General features: G+C 37.6%; 1 protein-coding gene across 2 annotated transcripts in view; it reads right to left on the reverse strand.

Annotated features, from left to right (window-relative positions):
* The window catches only part of ESRRG (estrogen related receptor gamma), a 672,170-nt gene that overhangs the window by 149,453 nt on the left and 501,766 nt on the right, over positions 1–20,951 (reverse strand). For both annotated transcript variants that reach the window (XM_061160036.1, XM_061160035.1), the window contains one exon: positions 16,936–17,052. In XM_061160036.1, the coding sequence (XP_061016019.1) occupies positions 16,936–17,052 (117 nt within the window). The remainder of the gene's footprint in view (positions 1–16,935; positions 17,053–20,951) is intronic.

The raw sequence follows: 20,951 nt of genomic DNA on the forward strand, positions 1-20,951 counted from the left end.
AGAGTTTGTTTGCTGTAACTAAGACTCAGCACAGCCAAATAAATATTAAAAAAAAAACTTGTTAGTAACTGGCCACCTAATAGTTACTCGGGGCTGTCTACCAGCAAATTCTATGATCTTAATACACTATGTCAAATGACGTGTTTAAAAGACATTTCCAAACATATTCTCTTTATTTTGCCAATATATGCCACCCGTGCCTTTGTAAGATATCATACTACCTACTGGAATTTTGCAATGTGAAAAGAAACTAAAGATTCATCATTTTCCCCTCTACTTCCCTCAGCCCTGAATTCTTTAAAATATCCAGCCATGAAGAAAAAAGAAAGTGCAAAGAAAGCAAAAGAATCAGGTATATGTGTGTCTGCACATCACAGGAGAAGACTTTTTATCAGTGATCTCTCTCACTGTGATGGAAGGGAGGCAGAGGAAAGACCCTGCAACTAACCTCTGCTTCCCTGGCCCATTAGCTGTTTTCCAATGTGCAAATGACTCTGGTCTCCTAGGACCATTTAAGAGTTCAGCTGACTCCAGCATTCACTCCTTCTGGGTTTCCAGTTAAAATCAATGCATTAACTGCAGCTGCTAGTTAGATTCTGTAACTGCAAGTTAAGTAAGAAAGGTGAGGAAGGGAAGAATTCCCAGCTTTATAAGCTTAGGAACTTTCAAAGAGGCCAGTTCCCCAGTGGCATTAAAATAGAAGTAGAATTACTTGTAAAAGCTGGGGGATTTTGTTCTTTTCTACCTTAACAAAAGTTTTGATAGATTTTCTCTGCTGGAGCACATAACCAAATAGTTAAAGATTTGTGAGATAACCAGGAGATTCTCTATCTAATATTTCCTAGGCACACAGTGACTGAATTGAACTGCGTCCCTTTTACTTTGTCACCATTAGTGGAGCTTTATTTTTCTACACTGTCCCCTCCAGATTCTAATTAATGACTTCTGGGGAGACCCACAGACATATACGAAATCGTTGAGAAATACATTTGGACCTGTTGACTGCAGAATATGAAAGTGATTCTACAAACAGAAAAATGAAATCATCAGATGATGCCCTGGACTGCCTCTTGGGTGCAGATGCTATGCAGTGGCAGTCTCTTCTGCTAAACAACAGCCCATAATAGCCTACCTGGAAAGGGTGAGGTTCAGATATACCAGCAACTCCAACATGATTCAAACCATTTCTAAGAAAAAGCAGAAACAGTCTACGTAGAAATTTTAAGAAATAATCTTGTGGTCCTACAGACAGCAACATTTACAGAAATCAGAAAACAGTCCTGTGATTGCATAGCCCTCTTGTTTTAGCATATCTATCACAAGGAACAATTCTGGAATTCAGATAGTTCTGGCACCAAAACTATTCCCTGAAATCAAGGTCTCCTTGCTCATAAAAGGAGGTAACAGCAGAGAGCAGTGGCTTCTATGTGCCGGAAATAATATTTCAAGTCTTGACACTGTGGAAAGATTAACTAATTAAGAGAAAAACCAAAAGACTTCATTATGAATATCAGTAGAGCATATGGGCTTCAGAGTCTGAGAAATTGGGAATGAATTCTGGTTTGCCATTTACTAGTTTTATGATCTTAGGCAAGTTATTTATATGAGTTATTTATATTTAAAATACATCTTATATAGAAAACAAATGTATGGTTACCAAAGGGGATGAGGGATAAATTAGGAGTTTGGGATGAATAGATACACATTACCACTTTAAAATAGATAAATAACAAGGACCTACTATACAGCACAGGGAATTATATTCAGTATCTTGTAATAAGCTCTAACGGAAAAGAATCTGAAAAATTATACACACACACACACACACACACACACACACACACACACACGTATAACTTAATACTTTGTTGTATACCTGAAATTAATACAACATTATAAACCAACTAAATTTCAATTTAAAAAAATAGGTCTTACTTTTCTCATTTATATTCATTAACATATCAAATGTCTATGGGCAAGATAAATGAAAAACATGTTTTTCTTGCAATTCAGGGTATATCTATTGCTGTATCATCAGGGTACTCAATAAGAATTCAACACATGACTTCTGAAATATAATTCTGTCATGGTCACACACATATAAAGGAAAATGTAGAAGTGACTTGTGTATGATGATAGTATAAGAATTATTTCTAAAAATCATTCTGAAAAAATTATCCCTACATTCAAGTTTTAATAATGTAATTCAAAGCCTACTAAACTAGGCTAAAAAAAAAAAAGAAAAAAATGAATCAGTTATATTTTACTGAGCACCTATTAAGTGATCACTATTAGGTGTCATGGTATATTAAAATATAAACAGATACAGTCTGTTCTGAAGATCTTTATGCTTTGCTGTATGGTAAATGCTAAAGTGACTAATAGAATACAGAATATTACTAACACAATATTTTCTTATAGATTATTTGCTTACTAGGCACTATGCCAAAGAACATTACATTGATTACCTCATTTAAACCTCCAAACAACCCTCTGATGCAGTTAGAATTACAACCCCCATTTTACAGATAAAAGGTCAAGCAACTTGTTTGAGATAACACAGCAAGTAAGTAAGAAAGCCTGGACTGAACTCAGATTCTATTTCAGCACTGTCTACTATGTTACTCACTGGCCCCATCGGACTATTTAGTTTAAATAAAATTAAATAAGATTAAAAATTCAACAATTTATTTGCATTAGAGACATTCCAAGAGCTCAATTCACAGTCACAGATTTCATCTGATCTGAGACATCACACTTTTTATCTTTACTTCCCTACACAGAAAACATGAAATCAAAATGCTAAATTGTACAAAACAGAATATAAAGGCTGGTAAAATTCAGAAAGGGAGAAAAGCTATATAATTGTAAATAAGCAGGCATATGATTAGTGATGATAGATCATAAACCCCATGAGGGCAGAAACTTGTCTGTCATGTTCACTTTTTATCCCTGGCATTAATAAAGTGAGTGGTATGAAGCCATGCCTCAAAAATACTCATGGAAGGTGTGGATAAAAAGTGGATGAGTAAACATTTGAAGATGGGGTTGATGAATACATATGATTGGGGTCCATAAGTTGTTAGAAAGAAGCTCTTGGAGGAAAACCCCACCCCAATTCTATGTGTTACAATGATTGGGGTATATTTTTTGCAGAGCACACAGAAATATTTACATCAATTAGACCATACGGTCAGAATCCACATTCTATCCAAATATTTCCAAATTATACATGAATTGATAATAACCTAAGAGTGGCTAAGGTCAGAGTAACTGCCATTTAATTGGCTTCAAATACACTAATGATTATGATAATTGATACTGGAGAGACTTAATAGGCCTAGAGATAAATGTCTAAGAGAGCAGAGGGGTGTATCCAGGTGGGGTGAGATGGGGGGTGGGGCAGATAATGACAGAGGTCATAAGCTTCAGAACCACCCAATGACAACTCCCTACACTGGTAAAGAAGCGTCACTTTTGGTTAGAAGAAATTTTGGAACCAAAAAAAAAAAAATGTTTAAAAAAAACGGGGTGGCAGAAAGAAGGAGAGGAAGTTATGTGCTCCAAAAAAATTAGGTCTTAGAGAAAAGTTTTAGTTGGGGGAAATTACCTGGACAAGAGAAATCACTAAATAAGGGCTCAAGGGTCCACAAGGAAAACTCTTGGAGCTGAGATCCGAGAGGCAGGTTGGACAAAATGGAGTTGAACAGAACTGAAAATTACTACAGAGTTAAGCAGAAACACATGCTAAGTGAAACAAGGTAATGCAAATGATTTCATTCTTACCTGGAGTCTATTCCTTCAATTCCCCTCATCCCCAACGGCCTGAAGGGCCTAGAGTTTGTCATACACTGAAGTAAGTCGGAAAAACAAATATCGTGTATTAATGCATATAAGTGCAATCTAAAAACAAAACAAAAAAAAACCATGGTACAGATGAACTCATTTCCAAGGCAGGAATAGAGACACAGAGATGTGGACCCAGAACTGGGAAGGAGAACGTGGGATAAACTGGGAGATTAGGACTGACATATATACACCATCACGTGTGAAACAGCTTGCCAGTGGGAACCTGCGGTCTGTAAACACAGTGCTCAGCTTGGTGCTCTGCAACCTGGAGAGGTGGGATGGGGGCGGGGGATACATGTATACATAGTTGATTCACTTCACTGTACATCATAAACTAACACAACATTGTAAAGCAATTATACTCCAGTCCAAAAAAAAAAAGTTAGTAAAGTAGTCCAGGAGTGTCAAACTAGGACTATGCAGCCTACATAGAAAAGACTTCACAGCTGAAAATGTATGACCACTGAGAAAAATAGAGAAGGGATTATGAGTCCCCTGGTGGCTCAGTGGTAAAGGATCTGCCTGCAACGCAAGAGACTTGGGTTCGATTCCTGGGTCAGGAAGATCCCTTGGAGAAGAAAATGGCAACCCACTCCAGTTTTCTTGCCTGAGAAATCCCATGGACAGAGGAGCCTATGGTGGGCTCCTCTTTTGGGGGTCACAAAAGAGTCAGACCTGATTTAGCAACTAAACAACAATTACAATTTTAGACACACATTATCCTTGGAGAAACAGGTTAACCCAAGGGCGATAGTTAAGAAACCCTCCCTTTGGATTCTGCCCTCACACCCCCTGTTGCATCCCAACCACCATGTAAAAGAAAGGGCTCTTCCAACTGGGGTTTGCAAAGAGCAGAAATCCTAATACTTCTGTCAAAGGTCTCTATCAAGCTTCCTGCTTCCAAAATCACTTCCAGGACATTCCCTCTGAATAGCAGGATTCATCCTCACATCAACGTTAAAATGCAATTAAAGCAGAAGTCAGGTGAAAACAAATTGAGGATGTGGATAATCCTCTGAACTCCATCGCACCTGGGGAGCAGCAGTTTCCAGGGTGCCGGGGCTGTGCGGTCAGCAGGGGAAGGCTGGGTGGGAGTGGCGGGGTCTTGGTATCTGTTCTCCCAGCCGCAAAGCCACCCTGGCTCTCAAACAGCACAATCTGCCATTCACTGAAGTCTGGTTTGCCAGGAAGCCCAAGGATGGACTCCCCACCAGTACCATCAGGCTCAGGGAATTTGGCGAGCACCAGGCACCTCCGACTTCTGCCAGCTCATTGGCTTTGGGGAAGCCGCTGACCTACTCTCCGCTGAGTGGCTTTTGTGAACCTGGACTCCGGCCTGCCGCTCATCATTGATCAACCTTGGCCGAGCCAGCTGGCTCGTTCCTTTGCAGACAGCTTGCCTTAGGGAAGCTGGTTGGTGGCTCGACAACCTACTAAGCGAGAGAGACGCAAAACTCCAGAACGATCTCTCAAGAAATAGCCAGCGCTCGCTTTCACTGGAGGGAGACTTCGAAGTGTACAAAAACACTGTCTGATGCCCCCTCGGATAACACTGAGGTGACCAGAAAGGTAACTGGCAAGTCAGGAATGGCGCCCAAGGGAAATGAAAACGTGAAGCTCTTCATTCAGCAGGCCTTCTTCAAACGTGCATCAGAATTCCCTTACATTAAATTTAACCACAATGCCATAAACAACAGGGCCATGTGGATATATGTGGGCGCTGGTGAAAAGGAATAAAAATCTGTTGTCTGGAGGCTGGTGGGGAAAAATTCCACATCCCACAGAGTCCTAAATGGCAGGGGCCTCCTCTCCCCGCTCCCTCACCACTTACATGCTGTCACTAGACTTCTAGTGAAAGAGCAAATGTTGAAGCAGGTTTTTCCCCCCTTGGGGCAAAATCCATTGGGGATTTTTAATAATCCAAGAGGAATAAAAATTGGTAGCATAGGAGATAAATGCTGGCTCCCTATTTCAAATTCACAAATGGAAATGACAAATGAGGACAATCAAATAAATGATTAACTTTTAATAGTATTCCCATTAAAACACGAGGAAGGGAGCTAAAAGAACCGTTCCTTATAATTTCAATCTTTCTGTCCTCTCTCACACAAATACGACGAGCGAGGGCAGATTTATTCAGTTCAAATAATTCTCAGTGCTGCCTTTTGCTAAGTTCACAGGAGAGAATCTATCCGCTTCATTTCTAATGTAATTGTCATTTTTGACAAATATATAATATATAAAATGGTTCCAGAGAACCAGAGATCCACAGGGAATATGCGATAGTCCAAAACTCACGTAGCGTATATACAGAATCGTAGACAAATCTTTAAAACATTAGTACTTCTATTTTTCTCGTTTATAAGACAGATAAGATTGTAATATCCCAGAGGTCCACTCTGGCCACATCCTCAAAACAACTGAGGTGACTGGCACTCAAAGTTAGTGAATCAGATTCACTCCTCTTTACAAAAGCAAAACTTAAAAGGAAGTTGGTTCTGAACTTCGCTTTCTAAAAATTGGAACCAGAGAGTAAAGCTATGTCACAGAACAAAATGTTCCCCTCTGCTCTAATTGGGATTTAAATAAGATGTCACACACTGACAGAAACAGAGACCTCTCAAATCGGGTTCCCAGGAACTGAACAGCTTGAGTGTAGCTGGTGTTTTATTCACACAGTTTATAACTGACAAGTTATTCTAAAGTTTATGTTGCGATCTCAAGAATCTCAGAGTGGGAAGTCACACGAAAGTTCTTCTCATCTAATCCCTACAGGATCCTTGAAACTGTTCTCTGCATCAGCTCTCTCATACTTATGGGAAACTCACTGCCTTTTGACACAGTTCATTCTATTTCTGGAAAGTAAGTGAAGAACTCAAAGCAATCGAGTGAGCCCTAGTTAAAAAAAAAAAGTTTATTTAAGTAATCTTTTAAGAGCTCAGTATCTCATAATACCCATAGCTTCTGAAGAATCCCAAGCTAAATATACACTTGAATATTCTTACTGTATTAAACAAATACAGCGCATAGGCAGAAGAGCTAGAATGCCGGACTCCATCATGCCTTATGAGAACTCTGGCAAGCAACATAATCTCTGTAAGTTTTTCTTTCCTCTGTGAAATGGGGAAATACCCAACTCTGGAAGTCATTGTAAGGATTAACAACAACAAAAAAATCCAACTAAAGCACACAGTACATAGCCTAAGGCATATTAAGCTCTCACCAGTAAGTGTTATTACTCTTACCCTCCAAATCTTGCTATTCATTTCAAGACTATCCAGGTTTCATACCAACAAAGCACGACAAGGAAAAGAAAAAAGAAAGTCACCATCTGGCAGTGCAGTAACTGTACATGAAATAAGTTTTCACGGCACCTTAAGTATATTCCCAACGGCTTAATGTCAAGACAAAGCTCACGAAAGAGGTGCTCTTTGCTATTGCTTATATTATAACTTGGGAGTTTTGTTTAATACTCTGCATTAATGAGGGAGCTTCTTAGGATAATATTACAACAGAGAGTGCAAGAAATACCAGTGAGGTCAATGCAGTTCTATTAACTGTCATCTAACACAGAAATATTTTCCTTGAATACCATTAAAGCTTTCTCTTTTTCTTTGTTCTGCTTTTTGAAGGCAGTAGGAACCCAAATTTCCCTACCAATAATTTCTGTTTTCGACTTGGCAGCATAATGATGTTAGACTTGGGGGAAAAAAAAAATTCACCTTGGCGATGTCTTCTTCAGAGGTTTTTACAAAAGATATTTCACTAGGATAAATTGCACTAAGCCGGTTCTTTAAGTAAGCAAAAACAAATCTGCTTGTTAATAAATGGCCTGAGTAGCTTTTGTATTTTTTAAAGAGAATCTACCTGGAAAATGCTACAGTCTTTAAAGAACATTTTATTAAAATGGAAGATATGAAACAGAAGGGTAATTAGACAAGTTAGTTGCTCTTTGCTGCTCCTGCTGATAGGGTAAACTCAGAAGACTCTCAGAGTTCCCACTGCCATATATAAATCAAGACACAAGCTGTGGTTGCAGGAAAATAGTTCTGGGATAATTTTTCTTTATATCCTGGGGGTTCCAGACAACTGATCAGAGAGATATAATGGCAGCTACATGAATAAACATATAATCTGAGCTCTGTCTTATATTTATGTATATATGGACACACACATGATGTCTTCTCTAAACTAAAAAGTAGAAATGGATTATGGTGAGATAGCTCAGAATAAATAGGGTCTCTGGACAATGCACCCTCTACTGTGGAGGAATCCTCTATCTTTTTTTCCTCTACCCAAACATTTCCTAAACACAAGGTCAGTCTTACTAATCTATGAGACAGAGCAAAAGATGAGGGCATTCCACTCTACAGAGACTGGCAACTCTTGATGGGTTTTAAATGATTTGGAAAGCCAAAGGATTCATGCAGGGCATGGACGGCATGACCCTTTTAAGGTATGGGTTGGCCCAAAAGTTCGTTCGGGTTTTTTGTACCATCTTATGGAGAAACCCGCATGAACTTTTTGGCCCACCCAATACTAGAGAACCAAGAAATGAAAACAAAAAATTTCATTCTATATTTTCAAACTTTTTCAGGGTAATTTCTTTCCCAGGGACCTATCTAGATACAGACACTAATTCATCTTGACCAAAATGAATGGACCGAATGCATTGTTCCATACAATACACTAACCTTGTCATTCTTCCCTCCACAACTCCTGATACACAACACCTTCTCCAACTCACTACACGCCCAATATTCAAGCTGCTGAGTTATCCTGTAAAGACATTTCCTAGACCGATCCCCAGTCATCTGCATTTTCAGTGACCTCTTTAAACTCCAGGTGAAAAACCTGGTTTCCCCATTCAGAATCCTAAGGAAAAGTCCCTTCCTTATGAATGCCATTAATACCAGTATCTTGGGCACAAATCCCTTGTTAAAGCCATAAGTTCTGCTGTTTCCTGGGAGTGCCAGCACCGTTTCCCATTTTCTCTGCCCTTAAATGAATCTTTCAGGTCACAACTGGCCTGCTATGCTGAGATGCTGGGCAGCTGACCCACAGCTGGAGAATGAAAGGCCCCTTGTCTGGCCAAGGCTGCAGCATGCTTTGACACAGCTACAGGAGGGGCTGGGAATGGGACTTTCATCTCACACCCACTGATCTGCAATGGGACCCTGGGTAAGTTACTAAAGCTCTCTGAACCTTAGCTCCTCATCTGATTAATGAGACTCTGACACGCAGGGTCCCACTTTTCTCAATGAGGTTTTAAGGTGATAATGAAACTGTAATATCCCATGCCCCTTCCACACTGAATAACATTTCAAATGCTGACTCCCAGCCACTGCTTTGACTTGATCCGGAACAAGAAGACTCACAGTTCTACCATATCATGTAAATTGTCTACCAGGCATCTTGATGGTACTACAGACTTTTAAAAAGTAGGGGATTATATGGAGTACCTCTATAACAGAAGCTTACTTTATAAAGGCAAATACAGTTACCAATTAAACACATAACTGTATCATTTGTTATGTTTTAATGACTCATTTGTTTTTCTCTCCAGAGGAAGTATTTAGCGGGCACTTAAAGTTATATAAACTCACTCTTCTCCTTTCCAACTTATGGCAATGTTTTAGTTTAAAAATCTAACAGAGACTGTCATAAAGAGTGAAGTAAGTCAGAAAGAAAAAAAAATGTTATATCCCTTACATGTGGAATATAGGAAAATGGTACAGGTGAACTTATTTGCAAAATGGAAATAGAAACAGATGCAGAGAGTAAATTCATGGACACCAAGGGGGAAGGGAGGGTGGGATGAATTGGGAAATTGGGATTGACATATTTTATATCTATAAAACATATATATATAAACATATATATATATTTATAAATTTATAATTTTATAAATTTATAATTTTATATTATATTATAATTTTATAAATTTTATATAATTTCATATTTTATATATAATTTTATAAATTTATATATATATTTACATATACTTTTATAAATTTATAATTATATATTTATATATAATTTTATAAATTTGTAATTTTATATTATATATAATTATATATTTATATATGTATTTATATATAAATATATAATTTATAAATTTATAAATATATTATATATATATAAACATTATATTTATAAAAACATATAAAATAGGGCTTCCCTGGTGGCTCAGTGGTAAAAAAACAAAAATCCACCTGCCAATGCAGGAGATGCGGGTTTGAACCCTGGCTCAGGAGGATCCCCTGGAGACGGAAACGGCAGCCCATTCCAATATTCTTGCCTAGAGAACTCCGTGGAGTCTGGCATGCTACAGTCTATGGATGGGGTCACAGAGAGTCAGAGACCACTGAGCGACTGAACAACATGTATAAAACAGGTAACTGGTGAGAAGCTACTCTATAGCACAGGAAACTCTACTCAACGTTTTGTGGTGGCCTAATTGGGAAGGAGATCCATAAAAAGAGGGGATAAATCTATACGTATAACTGAGGCACTCTGCTACACAGCAGAAACTAACACAGCATTGTGACGTAACTACACTTCAATAAAATTTAAAACAAAAAAACCTTCAATGCAAAAAAAAAAATCTAAAAACAAAACGTCATATATTTCTGACCAATAGCAACAGAGCCATCTGCAATGACACTTCAGAGACCCACACAAGTAAAAGTCCACTGACTGCACTGCAATTTACTGACAAGAAATGGTAGGGGCTGTAAGGAAATAAGGAGGAAAAGCTTTTCAAACACTACAAAAATACATGATCAAGACTTCAGGTCCTGAGTATTTAAATACCTATTACTATTCCCTCAGCTCTCACTTCTATTAACTCTGACAAAGATAATGTACATCCTGGTTTTCCAGAAAAAAGCATCCCAAGAATTATGTACAAAATTTGCAAAGTAGCACAATTCACTAGCCATGTTTATCAAATGGCTAACTTCTTACTATATTTTCAGACCATATATATTTCAGACCTATAATTCAGCAGCAGCATAAGTATCTTTGTGTCATATATTAGTATTATGTTCCTGTAGACATTATATCATTTGTTCTTGTCCATGCCATGAAGCATGCAGGTTCTTAGTTATCCTTGAGCAGGGATCAAATCCATGACCCCTGAAATGGAAACATGGAGTTTTAAGCCCTGGACTACTAAGAAAGTTCTGACATTACATTATTTTTAACAAAACTTACAGAAGTTTGGAATAGAAGATATGAGAAAGAAACTAGTTTAACTGCTCCCCGGCATGTAGGGAAATGAAGACAGAATTGAATGGACTGAAAAGAACAACGCAAGGTACTGGAAAAATCAGAATCAAAAGCTAAAACACAGTGTTTTGCCAGACACATGGGGGGAACTCGGGTAATACTAATGGAGTAGAGCTAAAACTTATTTCTCTCCTCTGAGTTTTTTCCATGATGTTCTGATATCAAAATTACCTCAGTAAAATTTAATGTACCTAAGAGGTTAGTAGAATTCTCATATGTCTTCTTGTACACATTTTTAAATATGTGTGTTCTGTCCATTTTCTTTGGTAGACAAAGGATTAAGTTCCATATTTATAAATAAATAGGCTGAAAGTGAGTCCCAGAGGTCATATACCTTGTCCCAGGTCCAAGAGTATACAGAGCCGGGGCCTGAATCTATGTTCACCTGACCATAAAGTTTAACCAGCAACAATAGCTAACATTGAACTGCTACTGGCTCTGGGCCACTTGCTAGTCTGAGCACCTAACCTGCAGTATCTTACTGGATATTCACAACAACTTTTACTTGCAATAAGAAACTTTTTATCTGCAAATATCATTATTGGCACTACCATTTTTCAGATGACAAAAGTGATGATTAGAAATGTTAAATAAACTCTTTTTTTTTTTTTTTTTTTTTGAGGGAAAAGCAAAAAGCATACTCTCTTGTCATGAAATAACTAAACCAGTCTGCCACGTTGCCTGGCTTCATCTGTACTGTGGCATGCAGGCTTGCTTAGCTGAGCAATATACACTGCACACAAATGTGCATCTCTTAAATTTTCACCTACAAGAGTCAAAGAAAAATACTTGAGTTGCCAAGGTGAAACCCATCACACCAATAACGAACAAAAAGCCCTTCTTCAATCTTTGATCAGTGAATTCTATACCTAAATAAAATAATTATTGCTTTCATAAAATGTCTCTGTTTGCCACTGATGGAAGGAAAACTGAACCTGTATGTCCTGCAGTACCTTTTAAATAACTAAGGAGGAGAGATCAAAATAAAAATAAATCTTGACCAGATTTATAGGTGCACCTTGATTAGTTCTTGTTTTCTCCTTCAAATAAACAATACCTGAAAAAAATGAAAAGGGAATGTTGAGACCAGATATCTTGTAATAGATGGGTTTTCCCTGACATACAGTATGGTATAATGCTGAAAAAAATAATGCTGGCCTATCATTCCTTAGCGGAACGTAGAACCCAGAAAAGAGAAGGGGATTTTTCAGGATGTGGAAATGGTGCAATTATTTGGATTCAAACAAGCTACTTTTTGTTTTTTAACTGTACTTCTCATAGTTTTGCTTTATTGTTGAATTTTGTCATTTTCTTCACATAACTGTTTCTTTGCTTCCATTGGTAACAATTTTTTGATTCAGAAATTCTAATCTTAAAACAAAACATGCGGGACATCCCTGGCAGTCCAGTGGTTAAGATTTCACCTTCCAATGCATGGGGTGTGGGTTCCATCCCTGGCTGGGGAGGTAAGATCCCACTCCATATGCTTCACAGTCAAAACAATCAAAACAAAACAATACTGTAACAGATTCAATGAAGAATTTTAAAATGGCCCATATCCAAAAACAAATCTCAAAAAAAAAAAAACCCTAAAAAACAAAAAGACAAACATAGTTCATTTGGATAGGATTCTGGTACTAATGAGAAGCCACGTCTTATAGGAATTTAATCCCAGTGTGAAGTAACTGAACTTGTTTACTGACTGACTAAGCCACTCCTTTGAGTTTGTATCCCACATCATTAGTAGAAATGCCAGTCAATAAAACCAAGGCTTATTATTTTTAAAAGAATGGACGTTTCATTTTTCTATAAACCCCCTTTTTTAATGAAAATGTCTTCATTTCCCTCAGGCAGCATTTTATCTAAGATGCACTTGGCTAGTTGAATAAAAATATCTGTTAAAGGAAAGAAGGTTCCCATCAAAGCTGTTGAAATCTGATTTCATTTCAGATTCTAGAACTAATGTTGTTTTTTGTTTAAATAGATTTTGTCTGTCAATTTCCAGACCCGCTGTGCCATCAGACTGTATGGACTGCTGTGGTCAACACGGGGGTTGTAGAGGCAAATTTTATTATGGACTGGTAATTGAATTGAACAGGTTTACATTTGAATAGATTTACTACATCATGATCTCTGACATACTGCATGGGACTGAAACCCCTCTCCATCCATAAAGATATATTTAAGACAGCATCATTCTCTCCAGGCTGAGAAGGTAAGTCTTGAGCCAAGGAGATGGCCCAATATAATTGTGCATTTATATGCAGGGTGTAATACAATATTTCACTGTATTTTTTAAGGACAAAAGAAAAAAGAGTATTCCATATTTACTCATAACCATCCCCTTTTTTCTCTTTGGGGAGAGGGCTTAGAGATATTTTTCCACCAAAGTGCACACAAGGAAGTAAAGGAAAATAAATTATTTTTTGAGTATATCAGCAATAGCAGCAGTTCCCTTGAAAACAGTCCCTCTAAAGGCTTGATAACGGCAACTGAAGAGGTGTGAATTATAGATAAGCACCCATCCCATTTACTTTCACCAACAATGTTTAATTAAACACAGTTCACACCTCTTCACTCACTCTAACCACCCTTCAAGGTTGCGCCTGCCTGAAAACACCATGGGGAAAATTACTTAAGGGAAAAATATGTTTTCTACTTCCTCCTTAAACCTGGAAGGACAAATAGGTGAGTACACTGTAGCAGTAAAATCAAACTAATGAAAAAAAAATTCTATCTACCTGGACATGGAGGCAAATCATGTACTTTAGATTTTGAAGAAACAATCCTAATCCAGGACACACCCATTCAGCATGAGGGGTGTAGGTTTAATCCCTTGTCAGGAAACTAAGGTCCCACATGCCACGTGCTAATCGATACATTACTTTTATAACAGTTTTAAAACATTGATTTGCTTTTGAAAAATAGAGGTTCCTCAATTCCAAACTCAAAGTTAAGCCTTTTTGAAAAAGCCTTAGTCTCTACAGCTCAACTAGGGGCTTTCCAGATCATAAAGAACCTGTCTCCCAAGGCAGGAGACATAAGAGACATAGGCTTGATCCCTGGATCAGGAAGATCCCCTGGAGGGGGGCATGGCAACCCACTCCAATATTCTTGCCTGGAGAATCCCATGGACAGAAAAGCCTGGCTGGCTACCGTCTATAGGGGTGCAAAGAGTCAGACACAACTGACATGAATGCATGCACAGCTCAATTAAGTGGCAACATAAAGATAACAAAGACCAAAAATGACTATCAGTCAATCACTTGTGACACTCTGAAATATGTTTTGTCTGGTACTCTGTTACTGGGTTTAAGGCAGTCACTAAGATAAGGTTTTCCACCACAATAATGTCAGCTATCACCTCCGTTCTAACTCAGAGGAAAACTCTGTCCTATGAGTTGGGTTGTTACTGTTAGGGTATGTTTACCTGTGTTAAAATTGCTGTTCTTTTGGCATTTTTCACATAAGCTTCCTCTAACAACAATATCCATCATTCTCACTGTGGCATCTCTGGAGCCTAGCATAGTGCCTGGCATATGAGAGCAACTTACTAAATATTTAGGAAATGGATTATAAATGTAAGACATGTTCACTGTGGAAAACTCCTAACAGCGCCAAAGGCTATAGAGCAAAAAACAAAAGCATTTCTCACCCTTATTTTTATTTGCCAGTATAACACTGTTACCAATATTTATCCTTTCCTCCATTTTTCCATACACATACCATCAGTGTGTGTGTATTAATATAAATTATTAAAATATAAATTTCTATAAAATTTTGTCATACAAATTTAAATAGGCATATTTTATATAAAATACATATAAATTTAATCATTCTAATAGGTAATTTGTTTTCTTCTTTTATTACTGAATATTCGATTTACAAAGTTGTGTTAGTTTCAGGTGTACAACACAGTGATCCCATTATATATATCTATATATATACATATCTTTTTCAGATTCTTTCCCATCATATGCTATTGTAAGATATGAATATAGTTCCCTGTGCTACAGTTCCCTGTCCTTGTTGTTTATCTATTTTATAAATAGTAATATATATCCATTAATACCAAACTCCTAATTTATCCCACACTGCCTTGATTTTCCCTTTGGTAATCACAGATTTCTATGTTTGTGAGTCTGTTTCTGTTTTGTACATAAGTTTATTTGTATCATTTTTTTTCTAGATTCCACATATACGTGATATCATATGATATTTGTCTTTCTCTGATCTACTTCACTTAGTATGATAATAATCTCTAGGTCCATCCATGTGGCTGCAGGCAATTTGCTTTCTATTTTATTCTTGGCAAAATATCTTGGTTCTTTTTCCATAAGGCTTTAAGGATAAAGTTACACACTTGTTTGTTTACAGTTTTTCTGCAAGTTATTCTTAGTTAACGGAGAAGTTATTTCTTAGTGAACAAGAGAAAAATAGAGTGAATTCCATGTACCCAAATATTGTTTGATCTACTCATCTTCCAATGACAGAAAAAAAGTTGGAATAAGAAAAAGCCAGGAAAAATTATGAGATCTGTTGATGCCATAGCTAACTGAAGCTCTGGTTCATTCATGGGAAATAAACACTTGGATCTCCTTGGATTTAAAAGTGAAAACAATAAGTGATCTTCAGTAACAACAAATTATACAAACTCATAAGGCTGACCCCAGGAATAAGACATAGTCTATGACTCAATAAAAACAACACATTTAAATATTTAATTTACCTCAATTTCTTTCAAAGTTCAATGACCATATTTTCGTTTTGTTACTGTATAAAATTATCAGTTATTTTAAACATTGGCAAATTTTCTGAAGAGGAGGAAACAGTAAAATCTAAATGAAGTATGTAAAATTCACATCTACAGAAGCACATACATATATGCAAATATATTCAAAATAAACCAAAAATTAAACTGAGGTTTCCCACAGAAAAGAACAATTTTTCTCTGTCTCCAAGCTTCACTAGACATACTTGAAACATACGAAGATTTCAGGGCCTTTAGTATCAGTGAGGGACTTGAATGAATTCTAGAATTTATTTGGGTTCAACTCCTGTCTCTATGACTTGTTTGGTGTGTGTACTTAGGCAATTTGTTTAGCACAAAATACATGTTCACTGTTACTATTTTGTGTTTGTTGCTACTATCCCCAACTGAAAGCAACAATTTTAACAGCACTGTTATAAAGTCTTTATAGTAGAAAATAAGTCCCAAAGATAAGATTAGAAAAGAAAAACAAATGCTTTACATCTAAGATTAATTTTTAAAAAAGAAAGACAAAGGTAAACATATGAAATGAAGTGATGGATATGTTAATTAGCTTGATTATGGTGATTAGATCACAATACATATATATATATAAAATGAAATACAGATCATATACTTTAAATAAATACAACTTTTATGAATTATACCTCAGTAAAGATGAGGGGATCTCTCTGTATATGTAGTACTGAGAAAAAAGCAAAAAGACAGTGATAGTAGCCTCTTAGCTGCTCTTCACCCTCTGCTTTCTGCAAATTCAAAGACGAAAAGAACCCACACTGCCAAGCATACCTGTGGGTTTGGCTGCACATCAGATGTTTCCTACCTTGTCCCTTCCTGTCGCTGTCAAGCAGGCACGAGGGATCAAGAGCTCAGGTGTAAAGAAGGAGCATTCTGCCACCAGATTCAGGGTACTTACTGTGACCCCAGCATGTCCTGGTTTCTCCAACATTTTTGAAATTCCCTGTCCATCCCCTTCTCCCAGCCCCAACCTAAATCACAAGGCCACTAGCACCCAGCCTTACCTTCTTTCAGCATGCCCACTTTTAAACACTTCATGAAGCGGCAAGCCTGGCAGGATTTACGTCTGCGCTTCGTGATTTCACATTCATTCGTGGCAGGGCAGCTATATTCTATATTACCTAAAACACAGAGTGTGAAGAAAAGAAGCTGTTAGGTTTGCAAGACCCAGGCAATCCTAACATCCCCCTGATAACGCCAACTCTGCTACTCCTGCCCTCTTCCCTCAAATAAATGTTAATAGGAGTCATGAGGGTGTCGCAAATATCATGAAGCCAGATGCTCAGCTACAACCACTGAAGATGCACTGGATGATGAGCAGCTACAGAGGAGATATACAGTGAAGTTCTTCAAAAAACTGGGCTTAAAATTAGCCTTTAAAACATTATGCTTCTTCCATTCAGGCAAAGTAGCAGTCTCCCAAAGCCTTGGGATCGAAAAGAAATTTCCCAGCAGATTATTTCCATAAAAAAAAACACAAACATCAAAACCGTATAACTACATCATCCATCCTGGATTTCTTTTGGTTGCTAATCTTCTGATGCATCAGGCTTCCTGTCCTTCTGACGTTGAACAGTATAAATCTCACTGTGAAAAATGATCAGCAGGCTAATTTGGAACTGCGCAGGAAGCTCCTTGAGGGCAGGGACTAAAGTTACATGGTTCTCACTTCATCACTTACCAGAGCTTTACAATACAATTTTACTCTTGGAAAATGTCTACTGATGATGGATGATCACCATCATCACCATCATCATTACCATTATCACCATCACCATCATGTTTATTACATTACTTGCATAATTAATCCCAAACTCAAACTGCCTGGAAGTGTTAGATATAAAAATAAACAGCTATGACATTATACTTTTAATGTTATGGTCTACATCATTTACATTAGTAACAACACATGTGAAATGATAAGGATGTCATCAGAAGAAGATCCAAACTCTAACTTGAAATTTTTCAATTAGGGCCAATGACAGTGTGTGGGAAGCGCTCTGGGGCTGCCGACAGCTTTGTAGAGAAGCTGCCTTTAAAATAAAGCCTCTCTCCCCTATCAACTCTGTCACATAGTGCTTGAAGGTCTTTCGTTACTTCCTAACCCTTTCCCCTTGTGATTAAGTGCATTAGTATCTTAATGAAAATGCATTCTGTTTATTGCCCTCTTGGGAAGGGGGAGGTCATCACACCAAATGCATAAATTGTCATCAGAGACAGTCCAAGCATAATTGCAATTTTGCTGCAGCATGTTTGCAATACTCAGGGTCCATCCAAGTCCCCTGAAACATGCACAGATTCTAGTAATTAGCATAGAGTCTGCCTGGGACCACAGCATTGATGAAATATTTCAGAGTTAATCACACTTTGTAAACACTGATTTATATTGACTACCTTTCTCCAGACTGATGTCTCCTCATTAAATATCACATTAGTGAATTGCAGGATTTTAGAAAGACTCAACTATTCAGCAACTGCTAATTCAACAGGAAGTAATACCTAACCACTTATAAGTACAGAAATCTGGTTAAGGATGCATGACTTCAAAAAAAAAGAAAAAAAGCCTATACATTATAACTTGAGATGAGCCTATCAAGACTGACTAAATTAGCATTCTAATTCAGGGCATTTATAATAATAAAAGCAACTACTTTTTAACATAATAGGTTAAATATTAAGAGCAATATTAATTGTATCAACAGAAGCACAACACCACCACCTTCCTCAGAGATATTACAGAATCATTGTATTATTACACTCACAGAAAACCAAGGATAAGTCAAAGGAACCAGATTGACTGGGTCATGGCTGAGAATAAAAGGATTTAGAATCTGAACTTAAAATGAATCATTTTTCACTGTGATGTTCGCTGAAAATTTATTTTGCATCAAGGGAGTGTTGCTAGTCATTTTCTAGGGGTTAATTAGTATTCTACTACCAGATCTTTGCAATCTACATGGCTCTCCTTGTGTGTGTATGTGTGCGCACACGCTCAGTAGTGTCCAACTTTTTGCATCCCCATGGACTGTAGCCCACCAGGATCCTCTGTCCATGGAATATTCCAGGCAAGAATACAGGAGTGGGTTGCCATTTCCTCCTCCAGGGGATCTTCTCCATTGGCAGGCAGCTTCTTTACCACTAGCGCCACCTGGGAAGCCCATTCTACATGGCGCTCCTTATACTTATTTAAAAAGAAACCCAAGCCTCTGCTTTCCTAGGAAGAGCCAAACAATAACAACTAGTTAGAAAGTGGGGGAAAAGGTTTTCCAAAGCATTTCTTCCCTTTTTTGTTCCGGAGAAGTCAGTATGAATTTCTGTTCACTTCATAATTTGTTCACTTTCCAGTATCAAGGCATGCCCACACACCACACCCCCGCTTTTAACTCACTACTGTTAACTTCTACTGAAATGACTCCTCACACACACACACACAATAATCATATTTCCTTTCAAACTAGTTCCTCGTCCTCTTTGAAAATTATATTCTCATCCTTTGCAACAAGGCCCTTCTGGCAGGCCCCTAGGTCAGACCTGTGTGAGCTCACACCTGGACGATGGCAGTTATCCTCTCACTGGGCGCTTTGCCTCTGTCCTGTCCCCTTCTAATCCACGCTGCATACCACAGTCATATTCCTCTGCCTATGATGGCTTTGATCATGTCATTAACCCAACTTAAAATAAAAAAAATCAATAGGTTCCTATGGCCTCCGGAATAAATATAAAATATTCATCTAGCCAACAAAATCTCTGCTCCCATCTCTCTCTCATCTACTTTTCCAGCAACATTACAATGATTACCTTAACATGAACTTCCTGATGCATCAATTTGATTTATTCCATTTTTGCTGTGTCCTTCAGGCTTTCCTCCGAGGATGAGCTATCTTTGCCCCTCTTTCCTTCTTAAAATTACTTCTAAGGCTCAGCATTCAACTCACAGTCCATTCCAATCTTTCAAGGAATCTTCTCAGACCACCCTAGCAGAAAATGATTCCCAGGTTCTCCTACCTTTGTGGGTACTCTCATCACATAATGTCCCAGATATTTTTTTCGACTTTTTCATGTGCATATTCCCCATTAGATCGTAAGATCCTGGAGAGTATTACTTATGCAGAGTAGAAATACTCCACCAAAAAGTAGTATGTAAGTAAAATAATACATTTTAAATTATTTTTTTGTACCTCAGGGTTATTTTGATGAACATTAAATATGGGTTCACTAGGCCAAGTGAGCTGGATCGCCCATTAAGAAACAATATGAAGAAACTAGGAAAATCATTCCACAAATTTTTAAAAAAAGTAAAAATCTAGTTAATTTTTCAAAACCTTAAAGAAATACCTTTGACAAAAATGGAAATCCATGGCAAAACCACGGGAGCTGCTATCAAGGGGAAAATAAGAAAAATGCAAAGGCTTCTGGAAAGTTAATTGTGAAAAAAGAAGAAAAAAAAAAACCTGTAAGAAGTTTTAAAGGAAATAAAAGTGTGTCTTGATATAAATAAGAATAAAAGTAGTAAAAAAATACAGATAGATGGCACTAAATGAGTTACTGGGGCTTCCCAGCTGCCACAATGGTAAAGAATCTGCCTGCCAATGCAGGAGACCCAAGAGATGTGGGTTCAATCCCTGGATCTGGAAGATCCCCTGGAGTAGGAGGTGGCAACCCACTCCAGTATTCTTGCCTTGAAATTTCCATGGACAGGGGAGCCTGCTGGGCTACAGTCCATAGGACTGCAAAGAGGCAGGAGTGAGCAACGGAGCACACACACAAATGAGTTATCCAATGCTTATCTTATTATAACACAATTATTTACAAAATGAGTGCCCTAAGAACTGGAGTTACATTACAGAAAACATTCAAGGATGATTCAATAATAGCAACCAAATTTATGGATAACCCTTCTCTGAATGACTATCTAAAGATTTTTAAAATTTCTTCAGAAACAGAAGGGGAATTGTCAAATTCTCCATATCAGAGTTTAGATCACATATAAGGAAGAATTCCAGTTTCCTTCCCAACTACT

The sequence above is a fragment of the Dama dama genome, chromosome 14 (genome assembly GCF_033118175.1).
Source record: "Dama dama isolate Ldn47 chromosome 14, ASM3311817v1, whole genome shotgun sequence".
Classification (NCBI taxonomy): domain Eukaryota; kingdom Metazoa; phylum Chordata; class Mammalia; order Artiodactyla; family Cervidae; genus Dama; species Dama dama.